The sequence below is a fragment of the Bemisia tabaci genome, chromosome 1 (assembly GCF_918797505.1).
Source record: "Bemisia tabaci chromosome 1, PGI_BMITA_v3".
NCBI classification, from domain to species: domain Eukaryota; kingdom Metazoa; phylum Arthropoda; class Insecta; order Hemiptera; family Aleyrodidae; genus Bemisia; species Bemisia tabaci.
The window spans coordinates 36,655,906-36,677,375 of record NC_092793.1 but is presented as its reverse complement, the minus strand read 5'-3'; the positions used below and the strand labels follow the sequence as shown (position 1 = coordinate 36,677,375).

The 21,470-nt window shown below is 39.9% G+C and overlaps 1 protein-coding gene across 1 annotated transcript in view; it reads right to left on the bottom strand.

Moving 5' to 3' along the window:
* Nucleotides 1-21,470, bottom strand: part of LOC109038378 (atrial natriuretic peptide receptor 1) — a 405,535-nt gene that overhangs the window by 132,589 nt on the left and 251,476 nt on the right. The window contains exon 12 of the mRNA XM_072306602.1: nt 518-625. Within this exon, the coding sequence (XP_072162703.1) occupies nt 518-625 (108 nt within the window). The remainder of the gene's footprint in view (nt 1-517; nt 626-21,470) is intronic.

Below are 21,470 nucleotides of genomic sequence, written 5' to 3'. Positions count from 1 at the left end.
CTGAAATAACAATACTGAAATAACAATACTGAAATATCAATACTGAAAATTCCATTTGAGGTTCTGTGCTATTTTTAATCATATTTATGTTGAAATAAAATGAAATGGAAGAAAAAACGGGAATTTGCCAGCCACTAAGACTTTCCGCCAGCTTTTCGGTTAAAATACTCCACTGTGTGGCGGTAGTGGCTAGGGCTACGGATCACAATGTAAAAGCACTGGAATTTTCTTTGCAGGTGCTCGAAGGAAGAGGGATCTTTTTGACCATTTATCGCTAAAATATAGAATATTCAATCGCGGATAATGCAAAAACGATGCTTTATTGCTTTGTAGAAAGTTGGCGCAATGATGAATTTTGATCGGCATCCATAGACTAGTTTAATGCAATAAGAAAATTGGAAATAAAATAGGGCCCACTTTCCGATAACGGGTGTGCGAGGTCCTTTTTCACAAGAAAAAAAATATATTAAAAAAACAAAGAATAAAAAAATATCGCCACCTAGGCAACAAGTCATACCTTGTAAATCCCAACCGTGGTGTAGACCTGCGATGGGAGGAGAGAACTTGTCGAATCGTCGGAGCGTCTCCTGCAATGCAAACGCTCCCTCAATGCCGGCTCAAATATCTGTCGACAAACAAAAAAAAAAGTTTTTTGTTATTCACCCATATGTCCTCTTCCTATCTGGAAACGTCTCCTCACTTCTAAAAGTGTTCGGGAGCCAGGTGGTTACCCTGGTAAAAGTGTTCCATGCGAAAGCATGGAAATCAGCAACATGGAAAATTGGGACGGAAACCAGAATCATTTCCATGCGCATATGGCATAGAAACCAACTTCATGGAAATCAGCCTCATGAAAAATGTTAAGCAGGGTGGTTGGTGAACGAGAGGCACCCCGAAGGATTACTTAAAGAAATAATTTTCCAAATCGTGAAAAATAAAATTGAATGAACCGTTCCATGTTAGCGCTATCCTACATTAGAATTTTTTGCCTGCATCGGGTATTGAACCTAGGACCAACCTCACACTAGTCAAGGACCCTCCTACCGATCGATCTATACCGAGCGATAAGAATAGGAGCCGAAAAACTAGCAGTGAACTCCAACACAATGTGTTGATAAGGCGCGTCATTAACTCGCACATATCAACCCCTTTAGTTTTCATTTACAGAGATTTCAAAATAGGCAAACAGCACAACAAGAGAATTCACGATCCAACACTGCGAGGTCAAAGACGCACCTTGACGAGACCGTGTATTGTGAAAGTAGAAAGCTATTCGATCGAATTTAAGTTTTTTGATCTGCCTCAAGCAAAATCTTATCAGATTCTCGAGGAAAAGTGCTACGGAATAATTTAAGCGAAGAAAGGAAAAATTCTGTCGAACTCCTAGAAGATAAAGTCGATTTAAAGGTATTTTGGGGCTAAAATACCCAAATCACCGGTAGTAAAAATCCCGTTATATTATTGAAAAGAAATTGACTCGATATAAATGCAATTGCATTAAATACGTCTTGATTTTGTTATTTTAAACGTCTTTCCATGCAAAGAAGTTCAACCATGTCGTTGCTTTATTCATTCATGAATTGAAAGTAAGCAATCTACATCCCGAAAATCTACTGATTTGCCGTAAAAAATTGCAGAAACTTGATATACCAGGTCGATGCACCCACTCGTTGAATTTACCAACCAATTTCGTGAGTGCAGATGTGTAAAATCAATATGCTATAGTCATTTTGGGTGCATTTATTTTTCATGAAACAATAATAATTTCAATCCCGAAAAACCATCAATTTTCCGTATAAAATCGAAAAAATCAAAATATGTCGACTCCCCGACGTGAAAATTAGATTCTACGTGTGTAATACTTATGTATCGATATGCTGAACAGAAACTATGTGTGGACACAGTCAGAAGCCCGCGGCAACATTAATTCAACAGAAAAACTGTAAAAATTAGATCGAATTTTAGCCGCTTTGCCCGCCTCTCCTCGTTACTTACAACAAACCGTTCTTACACTCATCTCAAAATTTTTCTCAGAGCTTTGGGTTATTATCAGCTTCCATTTAAACTCCAGTTCGATGGCCGAATCGGCTGCCAAAAAAGCAAGCCACTGTTGAAGGGTTCTATGAGAAATTCGTGATATTATCGACTCTCAGGAAATCACCCCATGGCTAAAATTGGTGGTATAAATGTTTAAGTGCTTAAAATAATCGTATTCAAGAAACTAAGGAATTAAACTATGGATTCAATTTCTTTTTAACAATATAACGGGATTTACTACCAGTGATTTAGCTATCATAGCCCCAGAATACTTTTAAAGCGCCTTTACGTTCCAGAATCTTGACGGATTTTTTTTTTTTTCTTTTTTGCTTAAACGATTCAAGAGACATTGTAGTTAAGAGTATAAATATTTTTCGATTTGGACGTATAAAAAATGTTTAACTCGTTCAGGCACACCGTGTATTGTATGGAGTACTGCTGTTATTCGACCGTTGTCTTCAGGTCAAAATTCTTACAAAGAAGCCCTTGCAAGAGGGAATTTTTGTAATTTCTCCCAGTTTTTTCAGCGTTAGGTATATAAATGAATTGCTTGTCAAATTCTGAGGTCAATTATATTTAATTGTAATTTATACTTTCTTTTTTCCCCATCATTTTATTTTTCGTATCGAGAAGTCGAGGTTTTGTTGATTTCTTCGGATTTCGATTACTGTAACTTCTCTTCTATTCGGCCGATTTTTATGAATGAGGTCTCTTTTTATTTGTGTTTTAACGGAGAGTAAGGAAAAAATTGCTAAATACACGCGAAACAATTTTTTTTTAAAATTGGATGAATCCTAGCGTGACGGTGAAATGGTTAATGAAGCGTGAGTAATGGGGTACGGGTATCGGCCGCGTTGGGACCCAAGGCGGCCCAAGGCCTATTGTTCTTCGTGACGCCGACGCAGTGATCAGGAGCGTGGGGAAGAGAGGGCTGAGTGGTCTCCTGTATGAGCCACGTTTAGAAAATGGTCTAATGAGTCTCGAGGCTCATCACAGATTGCACTTACCACTATCCTGCTGGCCCCGGCTATCAGAGCAAGGAGTACCAACTTTTGAAAAGGATAACAGTGGTGTGGAGATATGTCAAAGCAACGTTTTGAACAAAACGGAGTGAGTGAAATTCTCATTCAAGGAGTGCCGAACTGGTCAGCCATCCTCGAATCAGTTCGCTTGCTTCCGCTTATATATGCATATTTTAAATCAGCGCGCCCTACTCTTAGGCTTTTTTTAAAAAAACCAAGTAACGTAGACTCTTGGTATTCACTGCACATAAACTAGCGAGCCCCAGAATGAGAAACAACTTTAAATCATAATTATTGACGGATAAATAAACTTTTTACACGCTTTGGAAAATCTCACAAGTTCGCGGTACCTAGTCACTTTTCGGTAAGGAACTAAGGGACTCGGTTATTGTATCGAGCAGGGTTCGAAACGATCGCAAAGGCGGTATACTACGTATACGCGCCAACATGGATTTAACTTCGAATGGAACGGAAAACTAGGACATTTAGAATACATGTGTATTTGTTCGTTTTTAAAAATTTATTTCATTTTCACCACATTTTATTTTTTAACTTTACTCTAACTGTATACTTTGTTTAATTCATTTCACTTCTTTCATTTTTAAACTTTATTTTATTTGTTTACTTTATTTTATTTCATCACTTTATTTTATTTGTTTACTTCATTTTACTTGTTTCATTTATTTTATTTGTTTACCTATGTTATTTCATTTTTTAACTCCATTTTTTTAACTGTACTTGATTTGATACTTTACTTGATTTATTTACTTCACTTTATTTTTAAATTTATTTTCTTATACTGTTCGTGCCGCGAACCTAGGCCGGCTGGAGTCTCCTACAAGCACCAACTGGACGCAGCGCGGTTGCTCCACCACTATCATGCTACGCCCGCGCCGCACTATTGATATTTCTGCTCCAAAATTGGCATGGTGACTCTTGGAGGTATACTGAGATGCCCTTTAGCCCCAAAAAAAAGTTTCTTTCCGTTTCCCGCCATCAGAGGGGTCTTTAAAGTTCAAAATGGCGGCAAAGCAGAAAACTTGTGAAGAAACTATGAACCAGAGGGTTTCTTTCTCCGCGAAATACATCCTATACACCTCTTTCTACACCTATTACATGTCTTACATGTTAGCAAATATAATTTATAAAAGGTGTTCAGTAAGTAAACTGCATTAAAAACAGAAAGAGAGATAGACAGAAATACGCATAGAGCCACTAAAGTAGGAAAGCGGCAGAGCGGATGAAGGTGGCGCAGCGCGCTGCGCGGCCTGAACACGGACCAACTCATGCGCTGGAGAATCGCTTGCGATAGGCTGCGCGGAGAGCCACTGCTCGGCGGCGCGGCGCGGCGCGGCGGAATCCAGGCAGGCGGGGAGAGCGGTACGTTCCGGGTTCGAGCCGTTTGCTGCGCGATCGCAGCTCTCTTCTCTTGGCCCGTCACCGCAACGCGCTGCTTCTGCCTCCTATGCACTATCTTGTTCCCGCTTTCCATCGCGGTTGTAATTGCTCCTCCGGAGCAAATGCCCTTAAATTCTATAAAATGTCGCTCACTTGGATCTAATTGGTGATGAATTAGACAATTCTCAATCATGTTTTAAATGCAGAAAGCTGGTTCCCGTGTAACATTTTTCTTCTATACTTTTTTTTTTCTTCTACACCGTTTGACCATGTAGCAGATAAAGATGTTCTAAAATGGGTTTACGGTAGAGGCAGAGCAAGTTCTTCTACATTACTTCTGCAATAGATGAAAGGCTACTGGTGAATCTTCTAATGCAGAAGAAAATTAGAGCCGAAATGGAAGATCGCTGTCTCAAGGTCATCCGGAGGAATCCGGGGCTTCTCAGCGATATCGTAGAAGATAAAAACGATGTTGTCAGAAGAAAAGTAGCAGCTAAATCTTCTTCTACAATACATTGGAGTAATGGGCAAAAATGGAAGAAAAAATATCAGATAAACTCGGTCTACACCCGGGTTTTTACTTCTAAATTTCGGTATACAGTGGCAAAAATAGAAGAAAAATGTTACACGGGTTTTTTTGGGTTTAAATAACTCAAAAAATTCTAAATACCGTAGAATAAAGACTATAGTACCTGGAATAAGTGGCAAAATTAGGAGTTAAGAGCACGAAGCCGTCCTCCAATTCTGAATAACATTCGAAACAAGGTGAGTAAACGAAATCCTTAGTAAAAGACAAAGAAAGAAAACCACAGATTTTCATGACTTTCCATCAGATTTCATCCGAAAAATAGACTAAATAGAGTAAAATTTTAAGAATTTTCTAGGGCGGTTCCTTGAGGAGGAGAAAGAGGCTATATAAACCCCCCCCCCCCCCCCCCGGATGGCGAACGCTAGAGCTTGCTTGCCCTGTCACTAAACCCACCGCACGCCACTGGGTTTCTTTCTCCGCGAAATACATCGAGATACATCCCGAATCCTATGTAATTTTGGTCGTTGATTCCGAATTTGGCCTTTAAAATTTCTCAAATTCAAGTTCTTTCACCCAAATTTCCATGAATACACTAAAATAGCCCGGAATTGATAGTTTTTCAAGCAAACATCTTAAAAAATACATCAGATGTTAAGTATCCCGGCGATCTGGAAAACCTGGAAAACCTGGAAAAGTCAGGGAATTTGTTCCAAAAGTCTGGAATTTTTTCAAGTACTGAGAAAAAAAAATTAATAAGTAAACAAATAAAAATAAAAGAATTGAAATTGAAATTGCAATGCCTTCGTTGTATTTTGAATTTTCCGCCAACTCATTCTCTTTATCGGCATTCGGAACTACTCGGAAGTGTTCGGTGGCTCCCCATGCAGGTGAGCCATAATGATGGGGGCATCTGACAGGTACGTGGGTGAGTTCAAATAAGCGTCTAATCTGGTGTCCCCAGCTGTTTTAATCGTCATAATCTAAGAAACATGGGCAGATCAAATTTTTTTCTCATTTTCCACCCTATTGTTGACTATTACATGCTGTTTCCCACTTTATTTGGACTGAAATAAAAATTTAGGAGAACTTTGAATGTGCAAATTGCCTACATTTGTCCCAAATTTGCGTGTCCCCCGTGCCTGGTTCTTGACTTTAAATCGATGTTGCAGCATAACTAGAGTGATTATTTAAGAAAACTTTATCGGAGATGATAGGTAATGCTTTTGAATTTGAGAAAAAAAATATGTCAATTTATTTTTTGCTCCATCAATAAATTTTCCACGCGCTAGAATCATTGTCCCGAGCAACAGTCAGCAACAGTCAGGTGAGACATGGCAACGATGTAATAAGCTCTAAATGATTGCCGTAACGTTGAGGTTTTTCCAAAAACGACTTTTTTTGTATTGATAGAATAGTTCACACGTCGTAGACGGCAAAAATTCTGAGATTCGCAAATTTTTGTGCAAGATTAACGCCATTAATGATGCCAAACAGAATGCTATACACGATAACTAACAGGGCGTCAAGCATACACACACACACTAAATCAGCTCGTAAAATACTTTCAAAGTGTGCGTAAGGGAAAATTTTCTCTTATTCCGATCCTCTAGGACGTGCTACTAAATATTCCGTGAAAAAAAACACCAAAATTGTCTTTATTGTTAGAGATAAGCTTAAAAAACAGCTTATTCCATCCTGTTCCCGTTCCATCCTGTCCCATATGTTTCCATCCTGTCCCATGTCCCAGTTCAGTGGGACAGAGTGGAAAACTGTTACAACTGAGACTTGCTTATTTAAGCCCTGTAGGCGCTCTTTCCTACCGATTTAAGTGAAACTCAGTAACCGGGGGTATTTTTTAATGGGGAACTCGAATTTTTAGTCGAATTTTGAAAATTCGAAAATCCAAGATGGCGGACATGACCTAAAATGCTATCTCAGCGCCTAATCAATCGATTTACGCGAAACTTGGTACCCGGGGGTATTTTTGAATAGGAAACTCGAATTCTTAGTCGAATTTTCAAAATTCGAAAATCCAAGATGGCGGACGTTGCCTAAAATGCTATCTCAGTAACTAATTAATTGATTTTAATGAAACTGGACCGGAAAACCTTGGCATTAGGAAAAGAAAGGAGATTTTAATAGGGGTGCAATACATGGTTTCTTATGTATCTTAGGCTACGTAATCGAAAAATTCCTAGGTTTTTTCCATCGTGCACAGATTCTCCCGGAAGATTGACTCTGCTGGAAAAGCTAGATTTTTAAGGAAAATTCCGATTTCTCCGGAAAAATTCCGAACTTTCCCGGGATATGTCGCACTGATACAGGTAAATGGAGGTGATCGTCGGAATCAGCGCCAAAATCTACTCCGAAACCGTTGGCAAATCTTCGGAAAATCAAAAAAAAAAAAAAAAACGTTGACCAGTGTAATTGATATGTTAATGCAATTCCTCAAACTTTTCCTGGCTTTACCTCCACTTCACCGGGTACACGCCCACTTGAAGTTTTAAAATTCGATGTTTTTGATCAATTTTGTATTGCAATATTCCAAGAAATAAAAGCTTCTTCTCGTGTTAAAGGAAAACAGTAGGATAAACAGACGGAACTGTCTAAAAGATAAGCAGAATAAGCTCCAGATATCTTTCATGACGGATGAATTTTTTTGGTTCTGTAAGATATGAAAGGGTTACATGTTTTCAATTATACTTTAATTTAGTGCTCGACGATGCTTTTATGACAATTGCGTTCAATTTTCAATGAAAAGTATTATATGTCACCTCTGAGATGAAAAGGGAAGTCAGGCAAAATTAGAGCAAATTTTGGGAGGTGATACACGTGACGGTGAAAATTCGGGTTTAAGCATAACTATTAAGCTCAACGAGCTATATTTCCTAAGTCTACACCTAATGAGAGTCAAAATAAAGGTTGGTTTGCCCAAAAATTCACAAAAAAATTTTGGGAGGAAATTGAACCTGGAATTTGACCCTTATTTGAATTCACCCACGTATCCAGGGGAGGGGCTTGGGGGCTCAAGCCCCCCCCCCCCCCAGAAAGCCAAACAAGGGGGAAAAGAGAGAAGGAAAGAGGAGACACAAGATGAGAAAGTGCGAGAAAAGATGAAGTTTGAGACCGTCGAAGATATTTATCTGTTTTAATGTAGAGTCTCAAATGAAACCACCATGTTCATTCCTAAAATTTTCGTCAGAAAAGCCTCCAAATGCGTCCAAATAGAGTTAAAATTTCTGAAATTTTCCAACTTTGTTGAATGGAACAATTCGAAAGTATTTTGAGTAAAAAAAGCGAAAATTTTATGCAGAAACTGATGGAAAATCTGTGTCACAGAAGCTTCAAAATGCGTCCAAATAGAGTTAAAATTTCAAAAATTTTCAGGATATTTTTGAATGTATATTTTGTATTTTTTGCTGAAAGTTCAAAAAGGAAACGTAACTTTTCTGCAGACATTGGTGGAAAATCTGCGTCACAAAAGCCTCAAAATGCGTCCAAATAGAGTTAAAATTTCAAAAATTTTCAGGATATTTTTGAATGCATATTTTGTATTTTTTGCTGAAAGTTCAAAAAGGAAACGTAACTTTTCTGCAGACATTGATGGAAAATCTGCGTCACGGAAGCCTCAAAATGCGTCTAATTAGATTACAAATTTCTAAAATTTTCCGGGGGAGGACCCTCGGACACCCCTTCGTTCTGGGGGGTATTCCACACCCCCCGGTAGTAGAGGGACCCCACAGCCCCCCCCCCCCCCCCGAAACAAAATCCTGGATACGTGCCTGGGGCATCTTGTGCGACCGGTTGCGTCTAATGAAAAGAGAGATCGCAGGAGCTAGCCACCTCTTCGATCGGGTATCCTTCAATCTTTAATGTAAAAGTTTCAAGTACACTCACTAGGATATCTTGCGCTTAGCTGAGAACTATGTCTGCATGCTACGGTAGAGGTTATTTTTTTTGTAACTCTGCCTTTTTTCCCTGGACAATACGCTCATTTAAAAAATATATATGCATTGCTCAGTTTTTTTAAGAATAGTTCTTAATAGTCTACAGAACGAAGACTGCAGGTTGGATTATATTTTAAAAGAATCTGTTCAGTGCTCTTTTCCTTAGCATAGCAGCAATACCATGATGGGATTTATTTTTCAAATCCAATACTACTATGAGTAAATGAAACAAATTGAAAAATCATTTACTTTCATCAATGCATGTATCGTTTAAGAGGGCGTTTATATTTCGCCAATTTTTTTTTCAACACATTTTAAGTTTTTTTGTGATTTCACTCGTGTTATGACACTATCCTAGCCTGGTTCTTATAAAAAAAAAGAAGCTAAACCAGATAAAAAATTGATGAAAATAGAAGAATGTTTACAAAAACCGAAAAATGCGCGCGCTGTCTCTTTTAGGGCAAATTATTTGAGTTTTTTCCACGGAAAAAGGCCTGGAAAAATTTTCATTTTGGCCTGGAAAACCTGGAAAAATCAGGGATTTTTTTTCCAAAATTGGCTGGGAACCCTGAGAATGATTTAATTTTAAAAGTATTCGTAGCAGGAATAAAAGTAAGTACCAACACACCCTCACGTGTTTGCAAAAATTGAAAAAGAACCGAAAATTATCAAAAATGGCCAAAAAATGCCGGTTCTGGGTGGAATATTCATTTTACAACTTACCTTGGGGGCGGAAAAATTTTCTCCGACTTGGTCCAACCGGAAATGACTAAATACCTCTTCCAGAACACATTTCTTAGTTGTATACGAAATTTCAGCGAAATTCGCCCGCGAAAGGGTGAGATATAGGCGGATTAGTAACGTAATTTTGCCCAAAATCACCTGTTTTTCATACCTAAATCGCATAAGCTGGAGCGGAAAAATTTTTCTCCGACTTGGTCCGGCCGGAAATGACTAAATACCTTTTCTAGATTAAGTTGGAGCGGGTAAATTTTTCTTTGCGCATTCGAGACCTCTAAGTCCTGACCCTAATCCTAAGTCACTGAATTTTACGTCCATCTAAGAGCTAAAGGCTTCTAATACAAGGAAAAAAATATACGCTGCAGTAACAAACCTCTGCGTCCCAGTTAACCCCCATTTTCATTTGTTACAGTGACAAGTAATTTAGTTGCAGGAACAGACTGTTTAGAAAAAGTAAAGCGCAGTTCTTATTTTTTGCCGTAGATTATGAATCTAAAGTCAAAACCTACCCTTTCTTTTTGAAAATCGCGAGAAACGGAGGGGCTCCCCCCGACCCCCCCCCCCCCCCAAAGGGCCATTTTGGGGGGCTGAAAATATTTTTATTCGATTCTTTGGGGTCGATTTACCCCATGAAAGTTTTTGTCCCGCAGCTCAATTCTCCGCCGTTTTCGAGAAAATGATAGTGGACGGGTGGTTTGGATCATCCTGTATACTATAAAAAACAATAGCCTGGAGCCAGGAGTTTTTCCTTGAATCGGTCTCCACAGAAGTTTATCAGTTTTTCCTTTGGAATTAATTTTAGAAATTTTGATAGGAAAATATAATTTCGTATGTCTTTTTTCACATTTTTCATCTCGATTTTTTCTGTTCGAAAATGTTTCAGTATTCGGAAAAGAAAGATTCTCTGCAATGTGAAACCTCCGAGTCCCAGTTGATCCCAATTTCGTTTTCTTACACAGACAAGAAATTTAGTTGTGGTGACTAACTGTTTAGTTGTAGGTACACTTAATTTTTCATTGCTTCTAAACGGCGCTTTAATTTTTCTAAACAGTCTGTTCCTGCAACTAAATTACTTGTCACTGTAACAAATCAAAATGGGGGTCAATGGGACGCAGAGGTTTGTTACTGCAGCGTATATTTTCTTCCGTGTATTAGAAGCCTTTAGCTCTTAAATAGACGTAAAATTCAGTGACTTAGGATTAGGGTCAGGACTTAGAGGTTTCGAATGCGCAAAGAAAAATTTACCCGCTCCGCAGCTAATGCGATTTAGGTATAAAAAACAGATGATTTTGGGCAAAATTACGTTACTAATCCGCCTATGTCTAGCCCATTCGCAGGCGAATTTGGCTGAAATTTCGTATACAATTCAGAAATATGTTCTAGAAAAGGTATTTAGTCATTTCCGGCTGGACCAAGTTGGAGAAAAATACTTCAATTTGTGGTTTTATTTCTTTGTCTTTTACTAAGGATTTCGTTTACTCACCTTGTTTCGAATGTTATTCAGAATTGGAGGACGGCTTCGTGCTCTTAACTCCTAATTTTGCCACTTATTCCAGGTACTATAGTCTTTATTCTACGGTATTTAGAATTTTTTGAGTTATTTAAACCCAAAAAAACCAGCTTTCTGCATTTAAAACATGATTGAGAATTGTCTAATTCATCACCAATTAGATCCAAGTGAGCGACATTTTATAGAATTTAAGGGCATTTGCTCCGGAGGAGCAATTACAACCGCGATGGAAAGCGGGAACAAGATAGCGCATAGGAGGCAGAAGCAGCGCGTTGCGGTGACGGGCCAAGAGAAGAGAGCTGCGATCGCGCAGCAAACGGCTCGAACCCGGAACGTACCGCTCTCCCCGCCTGCCTGGATTCCGCCGCGCCGCGCCGCGCCGCCGAGCAGTGGCTCTCCGCGCAGCCTATCGCAAGCGATTCTCCAGCGCATGAGTTGGTCCGTGTTCAGGCCGCGCAGCGCGCTGCGCCACCTTCATCCGCTCTGCCGCTTTCCTACTTTAGTGGCTCTATGCGTATTTCCGTCTATCTCTCTTTCTGTTTTTAATACAGTTTACTTACTGAACACCTTTTATAAGTTATATTTGCTAACATGTAAGACATGTAATAGGTGTAGAAAGAGGTGTATAGGATGTATTTCGCGGAGAAAGAAACCCTCTGGTTCATAGTTTCTTCACAAAGTGTTCTGCTTTGCCGCCATTTTGAACTTTAAAGACCCCTCTGATGGCAGGAAACGGAAAGAAAAATTTTTTTTTTGGCTAAAGGGCATCTCAGTATACCTCCAAGAGTCACCATGCCAATTTTGGAGCAGAAATATCAATTAATAAGAATGTTATAGGTTTTTGTCCGCCAAAAGCTCATTCTTGCCAATAGTTCGCCGCCTCGACGCTCGCGGGCTCCCCCCGCACCGCGTCTCGCCCCGTCCGCCCCCTCCTCCCCCGCTTCACGATGCCGTGTAGCGACGCCCATCTCGGCTTCCTGCAGCATCCGCTACGTAGCGCTGTCGGCCCGGCCACGGAGATGTTCCACTTCTCCAGCGCGATCTGATTTTGAAGGCATCCCCACGGCCGAGGTGAGGAAAGTCGGGATCAATCCTTCCAAAAACCGCGCTCTATCGTCACTGCTCCTGCTTTGTAGTAATCGCTCTCCTGAGGCCTTGTCTCCACAGACCTTTTTACGAGATTTGTCCCAGGGACAAATCCCACTTACGAAGTAAGGAAAAAAGTCGAGTTGATCAATATTTTACCCAGTACTAAGTATGGTCCTATTACTCCTAGGACCCAACTGAGAGAGGAAGAAGAAGTGTACCTAACCGAATTGTGCAATATTTTGTTGAATACTCCATTGTTCAGGTTTGCTTGGTTAAAATAATGTGTCTAATTGTCATTTGAGTGCAATTATTATTTTAATTCCGATTAAATACTCGACTTTATCTAATTTATCTTCCCGCACAAACTAGTCGCAGGACCGTCTGAGCCCCGTCCCGTGGAGACGGTAACTAGGAAAAATCCCAGAAGTTTCATTCCTGCGATTCGAACTTGGGACAAATCCCATGAAAACGTCCCGTGGAGACAAGGCCTAAGCACTCTACAATCGCCGCTGTTAGGAAAACGTTTTCCAAGACGTTTCTCCGCCGCTACTCATCTGCCCGGTGAAGTCGCCCTCTAAAACACTTCCCCGTCGCCGCGCTTCCGCTGTTTGGAACCGTCCTCCAAGACGTTCTTCAACCGCAGCTCACCTGCCCGGTGAAGTCTTACAGAAGCGAAAGTCACCACCACACCGAAAAAAAATTGAAGTTAATTTAACATTCTGGATGTAAAAAAAGTGTGCGAGAACTTACAAAATGCTAAAATACCTGCCACAGCAGTTACTTCAGCAATGCCAAGATGTAAAATTAAGTGCTGTGGCGGGTAATTCAGCATTTATAAGTTCTCTCACACTTTTTTTACATTCAGAATGTTAATTTAACTTCCTTTTTTTTTCGGTGCATTTTCATGTCAACGAAGCATAACGAAAGGAAGCTGTTTCAATAAGTAACTGTTTACATTTGCGGTAGGTCGACGTTTTGGAGAGGTCGAATGATAACGGATACATACGTTTTTAGGAATGGGGTTGTTGCATGGGTGAAGGATTTGAGAATCCCACCTATAATAGTTACCGGATCTATGTCAGCTATTCTTTCGTTCACGATAACTATCGTTAGATTTACGTTAGCTGTCTCAAATTTTGTAATTTTGTCCCTTTTGATCTGATGAAGAACTGTATAGATTTTCGGTTAAATCGCATTTACCGTTTACTTATAAACGGTAATTAACGTAAGTACCCTACTTACGCTGTTTTCCACTAAACTGTTTTTATGAAAGTTCCATTCCTTGGTTTCCTTGGTAACCTTTGTTTGCTATCAGCTGATGTTTTATTTCCATTTCTCGGCCAAGTCAACGGATTTTATACTTCTTTTGTTTTTTTTTTTTTTTTTTTTTTTTAATTTAAACCTTTTCACCTTAGGCGATACGAGTTTCTACGTGGTTGAATGGCGAAATTGTCGTCGTGAAATGACAGTTTGCCTTCAATGATTAGTGTAGGCAACACAAGCTCTCACGTTGTCGAAGAGTGGTATCATCGTCCGTGCAATAGACGTCCTCTGTCTGCTAATTTGTTTTTATGTCATGTCGGGACCTCGTTTGTCAGTAAAGTAGTTGCTCCTCTTAACTGTTATTCATTAAGCTGTTTTTATTTTTTTTTACTTCCCGTCCGAGCACATGAACACTAAAAGAGAGAGATGAGGATGATGATTATGATGCTGATGCTGATGATGACCATGAAGAAAAAGGAGAACAACGAATGGTGCAGAACAAGAAGAGTGAAAGAAAATAAGCTAGAATAAATTTAGAGAGAAGAAGAAGATAATGAAAGTGGGAGAAGCAAACAGACAGAAGAAATGAAAAGTAAAAAGAAGAAAGCAGTGAAAGGGAGATTGAAATAAAATAAGAACGTGGAAATAGTGGAATAGCTGTTTCATCGTGAAATTGCACGATTACTTGGAACGTTTTTAAAAAAAGCATTTCACCGAACTGGAGAGGATAAATTAACGTCATTTCATTTCGCCGTCAATTTCAGTGTAGGCAACAGGAGCTTCCGCGTGGTCGAATATCGGTATCGTCGTGAAATGGCACGCTCACTCAGGCAAAATAAGCTCCCATGTGGTCGAATAGTGGCATCATCCCCGAAACAATATCGGCCTAATGCTCCCCGTAACTAAATTTTTGGTGAAGCATCTAGATCCGTGACTTCAGTCACGGGCTTTCCGCTAGTAAATAATATGTAATCACAGAACTTTTCGCGATAAAAACGATGGTAACGTTCAAAAAGTCAAAAATCAAGTCCTTAAGCCCGATAAAGTCCGTCAAAGTTCCATCAAATTCAAGTTGAAAATAAACGATTTTCATTGGCTGCAGTACAGTTGGTCAAACTAAGCGGGAGTCTCTCCTTGCCGCCATTACTCACATCTTGACCGCGTGTTTATCTAGTGGAGGTTAGGTTAGGTTAAGTTCATCTCGAGCTCCCATTGGCTACGATGATGAGCGGACGCTGCCGGAGAAACCCGAGCAGGGCCGGCTGCTGCGCACCGCACTCCGCTCACCGCCGAACGGCTCCTCCGCTCCGTGAAGAAAACGGGAAAGGAGCGATTTTTACCTCACTTTCCGACCCAGAAATCGTCGTAAAGAGCCAAAAACCCAGTCTGTAGTTGATTCATCTTATCTTCAGGTATCCATCAAGATAAAAAAAATGAGTTTAGTCGGAAAACTCGATTTTTCCTGATTTTTTAAAAAACTCACATTAGCACGCAGTTTAGATAGCAAAAGCCCGTGGCTGTGCGTTGTGACGTCAGAGTCACGTGATTTCGAGGCGCGGAAAGGAACCCCGTTTCAAATCGTTTCTCAACTTTCGACGCTTTTTCTCCATGTTCCGATCATCGGAAAATTTTTAAAAAAATACCTTAACAATCAGCACACCACCAACTTTTAGAAACTGAATTTAAAAAAATGCATGCAACAACCCCATTGAAGGAGTTTTTTTTTAACTTATTTATCGTTAAAGCGAATAAGTATACTGTAATTTCGCTTAACATTTAATGTTTTTTTCAACTTTTATATTTGCAGGTAACCTTGAAATTGGTTTCAATAAGTACCGACTCTGAGAAGAAAAATGTTAACATTGGTTCTTCCGGAGCTTTCGCTTCCGTTGACGTAGTCTATTTGTTCTATGGTGAAGTCGCTCTCCAAGGCTCTTCCCCGACGCGACGACGCCGCGCTCCCGCCGGTTGGAAACCGTCCTCTAAGACGTTTGCCCTCAGCCGTTCTCCTGCCAAGTGAAGTCGTCCTCGAGTTGGGTTTATCTCTAGCGGCCCACCACAGCCAGCTGTAACCTCAGTGGCCCGCCGGGAATATGAAGGCGCTTCCGACTTCACGACGTGAGTAATCAGCTCTAATTGTTTCACCCGGCGATGATCTCGGTCCGCTCAGGTCAGGTCAGCCTGTAACTCCGGTTCCTCTCACCTTCCGTGTGGTGCTGTCGTCGTGGGCTTCACTCACTGGAGTTTCCGTCGCCAGGCAGATCCTTACGTGATCGCCTGGAGCTATTTTTGGAAGAGTGAAAGCTCCGAACCGAAGGCTATTCTCTCGCGACAGCACGGGACGAAGACTCCACCGGGCCGCCCTGTTCTGCGCCTGGCTGCAGGATGTTTCCGCACACTCTCGAAAATTTGGTCATTTCCGCACCTTTTTTTCAAACGACGTTTCCGCACACTTCCGAAAAAAAGTTTATTTATTGAAGCACTACTTGGCAACAATGTCTATTTTGTGCCGAAGAGTAAAAAATTATTAGAAAAAAAGGAAAACCCTTACCTTTGCTGCCATGCCAGTCTGATGGAAAGTCAACATTTAATTAATCAGAATCTTCATTTTCATCTTCGTCAAATTCAAAACCAGGATCTTCAGTTTCTTTCTGCGGAGGGTGTCGTAGGTCCCGGATAGCTTCTAAAAATTCCAGAATATTCATTTTGTCCTTGAAATACAGATCAATGTTGGCTTGAATGCTTTCCGCTAACTCTCTTTGTGGCTTTCGAGGTTTGAAAATTTCACTTTGCCGAACCGATTTAATTTTCAGAAATATGAAGGATTGAGCCTCAAAAATTTTTTCGACAGCAGTGGGAGCATGTGGATGGTGATAGTAAGATTCCCCTTAAAATTTGGTATTATAGCTCTCCGCGCTGTTGGTCGTGGCGAAATCCGTTAAGGCATATGCCTATAAAGACGGAGGAAAAGTGTTTGATTCTAGGTAGTTACGTAGAACGTAATCCGCGAAATTTCCTGCTTCAGGAATATCCGGAGCAATGGAAAAAATTTCAGTGAATGCCTCTGGAACACGCGAAGGAGGAAGGTATGTCAGTGAAAAAATAACTGCAGCCACTTTTTTACTTCAAACATACATATGAGGATTTGAGTCATTTGCAGCTTTTATATAGTACGCTTTTCTTAGGGTTGGTATTTTATGTACCTATGCGCTTCCACCAGCTCTGCCCTAAATGAAATTTGCAGCCTTGGGGTACAGCATTCGGAAAAACGTGTTGCATGCCACTCAGCGCCGAAAGTTCCAAATCCAACATAATTTTTTTTAACTTGAAAATACGAATTTGTCACTTGGAACCTTTGCTTTCTCGACACGAGTGAAGCAGTGTTGCCAAGCATTGCTTCGTAAAATAAACATTTTTTTTTATGTGTGCGGAAACGTCTTTTTTCAAAAGTGTGCGGAAACGTCCAAAACCGCAAAAAGTGTGCGGAAACGTCCGCCTGCCCTGCGCCTACGAGCCCATCGCCCCCTCCCCCATTTTGAGGCAACTCAACAGACCAACGCTTCCCCCCCCCCCCTTTATGCGTCTATCCTGCGTCTCGGGTGTTACCGCCTGGGAGTAGCCTGCGGGGAAATCCCTGCGGTTGTTTTCCGCGCCTCCAGAAACCCCTTCAAATCGCCGAGCACCGCTAGCGGTGTGCTCTCCAAAGCTCACGGCTGCATCTAGCGAGTCGCCTCTGCGCGCGCACATTTACCTACTTTGTTTTATTTTTAACTTTAGTTTTTTTTTTACTTTTTTCTTCATTTTTTTTTACTTTACGTAATTTTTTCTTTTTTTACTTTATTTCATTTTTTTCATTATTCTCTTTAAGCGCTCAGCCGATAGGCGGCGCTTATTGCTTTCGACCAGCCAATAGAGCTCTAGTATAGTAAAGCCATAGGGGAAAAAAAGGAGGTGTTTGCATTTCGGGCATCTTGGAATTTTTTTGATGATTTGATGACGTAGGTCGGTACAGCGACGTTTATCCCGTCGATTTTCTTGGAAATGGTGTTATTTAAGGAAAAAAGTCATTCTATATAAAGTGTTTGAAATTATATAATGAGTTGATTTAAGTAAAAAAAAATCGAACATTATGGTCCGTTTTTCATATTTCGAATTTCGGATCTCGCTGACCAGGTTGTGACGAGCTACGTCACAGGGTAAACAAACCTCAAGATGCAAACACCTCCTTTTTTTCTCTATGTAGTAGAGCGCTCCAGCGGTCAAATGGCGCACCAACTTACCGATGCAAGAAACACCATATTTAAAAACTTTCATTTTAATTAGCTGATACTACGTCTGTGAATACGATTGAATACAAATTAGCGTGGGGAATAAAGAACAGTCCTAAAACTCTCTTGGCTGTGTAGTACCTACTCTGCCGGAGACCTCAGAATGCTGAGTTTCTCCCCACCCGTTCTTTTCAGCCAATGATCGTTCCCGTGGGCATTATTTATCACAAATAACCTATTTAATTTAATATAATAATTTAATATATTTTTAATTTAATAATTTGTCTAGCAAATTGGCAACACTGTTTTTCTCCATTTAAACCTATTGAAATGTATCGATTTTTGGAGGGGCCAGGTGCCCCGACTGGAATCGAATTTTTGCTCTTAAACACTGACGCTGTGATTTCGAACCAGATATGCAAAATGAAATCCCATTGTGCTGAAAAATGTTTTATTTCCTTTGAAATGTAAACGATTTCTTAGAGACTGCCGATGCAACCCGCAACAATCGTCCGCGATTTCTTTAAAAAACGTTTGACTCACTTTTTTCCTCCTTTTTTTAATACCAAAATTAAGATTTTACCGTTTCATGTCATACTAAGCCCAGTGCAGAGGTTTCCAAAAATTACTGAAGTTGACGAAATTTCATTTTATGAAGTTTCATAAAATCTTGCATCTCTGGTTTGAACCATCGTGAGTACCTAGTACCTACCTGGCATGCACTTTGTGGAGCGCCTTCAACATCATAATTATGCTTCAAACGTCAGACTCTGATTTGTAAATTATGTATGTTGCGCCTGCCGGAGCGTGTGTCCAGTTTAGAATTGCGCATGTTGAACAAATTTTTAATTCCACGAAACTCATGTATAGGTAGAACTCTGCAGTATTTAGGTCCATATGTCAAACCGAGAGGAACATTTTCAACTTCATGAAGACTGGATGGAAAGGTCTGCGAGGCTTCCAAGTGAGCTGCATGGAAGTGCTGTGAGTTCCACGTCGAGCTCACAAGGAAATGTTTTCATTCCCACGAGGGATTGAAAATTCTGATTCTATGAACAAGTATGGTTTCGAGCTCTTTCATATTCGTGGAAAGAAAATCCATCATGTCGAATATTGATGTTTCTGTTTTTTCCACGATGCATTAATTACAATGTATATTTCGTTAACAAGTTGCTCAAATATATTGGTGGTAACTATTCGATGTTTACTGCACAGCAAAGATAAGATTTCCATTCAGACTGCACGCTGCACGGCAAGGATTACAGTTCCATGCAGCTACTAAAAATGATCATGTAAAATCGCGAGGTAGAGGTTTAATGCGAGGCAGAAAAATCGTATTTTTGTTGATGATTGGTCGAACCAAAATGGGTGGATCACGCGGTTTCGTAGTCTGTTTTGACGCGATTATGAAATTTTTTGGAACAACATCGGGACTCATCACACGGATAGAAGGTGGGATTCTTGCAAACGTTGGAGCCAAAATATAATCCTACAAAAAGTTGGGTTTAGAAATGACCTGATGAAGATGATGGCATCCGACCAGCATCAGTTTCGAAAGTCATAGGCCTTGTTTCCACGGGACGTTTTCATGCGATTTGTCCCATGTTCGAATCGTAGGAATGACACTTCTGGGATTTTTCCCAGTTACCGTCTCCACGGGACGAGCCTCATACGGTCCTGTGACAAGTTTGCGCGGGAAGGTAAAGTTAGTAAAAATCGAGTGTTTAAGCGGGATTAAAATAATAATTGAACACGATTGACAATTAGACATAGGTATCATTTTAACTAAACAAATACGAAAAATGGAGTTACCAACAAAATATTGTATACAGGATGTCCCAAAAGTCCGTACCCCCCCCCCCCCCTCGTAACTTTTGAACGGTTAGAGATAGAAAAACGAAACTTTCGGAATGTTTCTATCTTAAAGGGATACATCTTCTAGAGGGGTCAAAATGTTTGTCCCCCCTCAGGGGGGATGCGGGGGCCCCCAACTTTTTGTTTCAGATGGTAACCCCTATCTTGTGATACATCATTAGAAAGAGCATAAAAAACTAAGAATTTTGGCGCAAACCGCAAATCAATATCTTAATTTTTGACCGAGTTACCTATGATAGGTCACAGGTCAAATTTGACCTATTTTCAAAAAATCATATCTCCGGTTCAAATTATCGTAAAGAAAAAAATAAAACGGGAAAATTTACCAAATTGTAAGCACTTTTAAGTAAAAATCACAGAAATTACTTCAAACTAATTTTAAGGGGGGTTTCGGACCCCCAAATACGTAATTTTAAAGGTCATACGATATTCTCGCGAAATGAGCCAATTTCCCCCTACTTTTCCTCAACATTACCTTAGTAAGTTCAAAATTAGTTCAACATTGCTTTTTCAAATCCCCTAATTTCGAGCAAAGTTTTTTAAAAAAATGAAATTTAAATGGTTGGATTGAATCACCTTAAATTTCGTTTTTTGAACTTTTCCCGAAAGGGGACTTGAAAACGCAATTTTGAACTAATTTTGAACTTACAAAGGTAATAGAATCAAAAATAGCCCTCTGTTCAATGAAAAAACAGACTGGAAGCAATTCAGAGATAAGCTTAATAGTGTATTAACTGAGAACGTAATATTAAGTAATGAGCAATGCGAAAATTAAATTCAATTACGTGCTATACAAATTCAAAATATTGTTAAATCTTGCACTCCCCCAACCAAAACAATGCTATACAGTTTAAAAATTCCCAAAGACGTCAGAGAGCTAATAAGACAAAGGAGAAAAGCCAGAGCTACGTGGCATACCACCAGATACCCCGGCGACAAAACAATACTTAATAAGATAAACAAAAAACTTAATAGCTTACTCTGGAACTGTAAGCATGAAAGCACGAACAAATTTCTTAAAGGACTACATAACAAACCCGGAACAGACTACTCTCTTTGGAAGGCAATTAGATACTTAAAAAATACACCGATCCACTCCCCCCCAATTAGAAAAAAGAATGGAAACTGGGCTAAAACGGAAGAAGAAAAAGCAGAGGTTTTCTCCGAACACCTTGCCAACGTGTTTGCTCCAAATGAAAATATTCCTGGAGTAGAGCTAGAACAACTTGAGAAACCAAGAGAAATACCAGAAGAGAAAATAACCCCAATTGACCGCACGATGAACTGCTTAAAGAAATCAAATACAAAGTTAAACGCATAAAAGCGCCAGGTAGAGATCAGATAGGAGGATAAATTTTAAAACAATTGCCGGGCAATGCATTAACTAAACTTTGTACCATTTTTAATTGCATGTTAGAGAAAAGTTATTTTCCAAAAGTATGGAAAGAAGCGGAAATTATTGTAATTCCGAAAATAGGCAAAGATTATAATGAGCCTAGCTCCCACAGACCGATCTCCCTTCTCTCGGTAATCAGTAAATTATGGGAACGCCTTTATCTTAAACGTCTGAAACCTATACTTTTAGAAAATAAAGCGATCCCGAACCATCAATTCGGTTTTCGCGAAAAGCACTCCACGGTCCAACAAGTGCACAGAGTAATTGACCTCATAGAAAAAACTTTAGAGGAAAAAGGAGTAACTGCCGCTATATTTCTGGATATACAAATGGCGTTTGATAGAGTCTGGCATCAAAGGGCTAATTTTTAAACTGAAAAGTATTTTACCAACCAA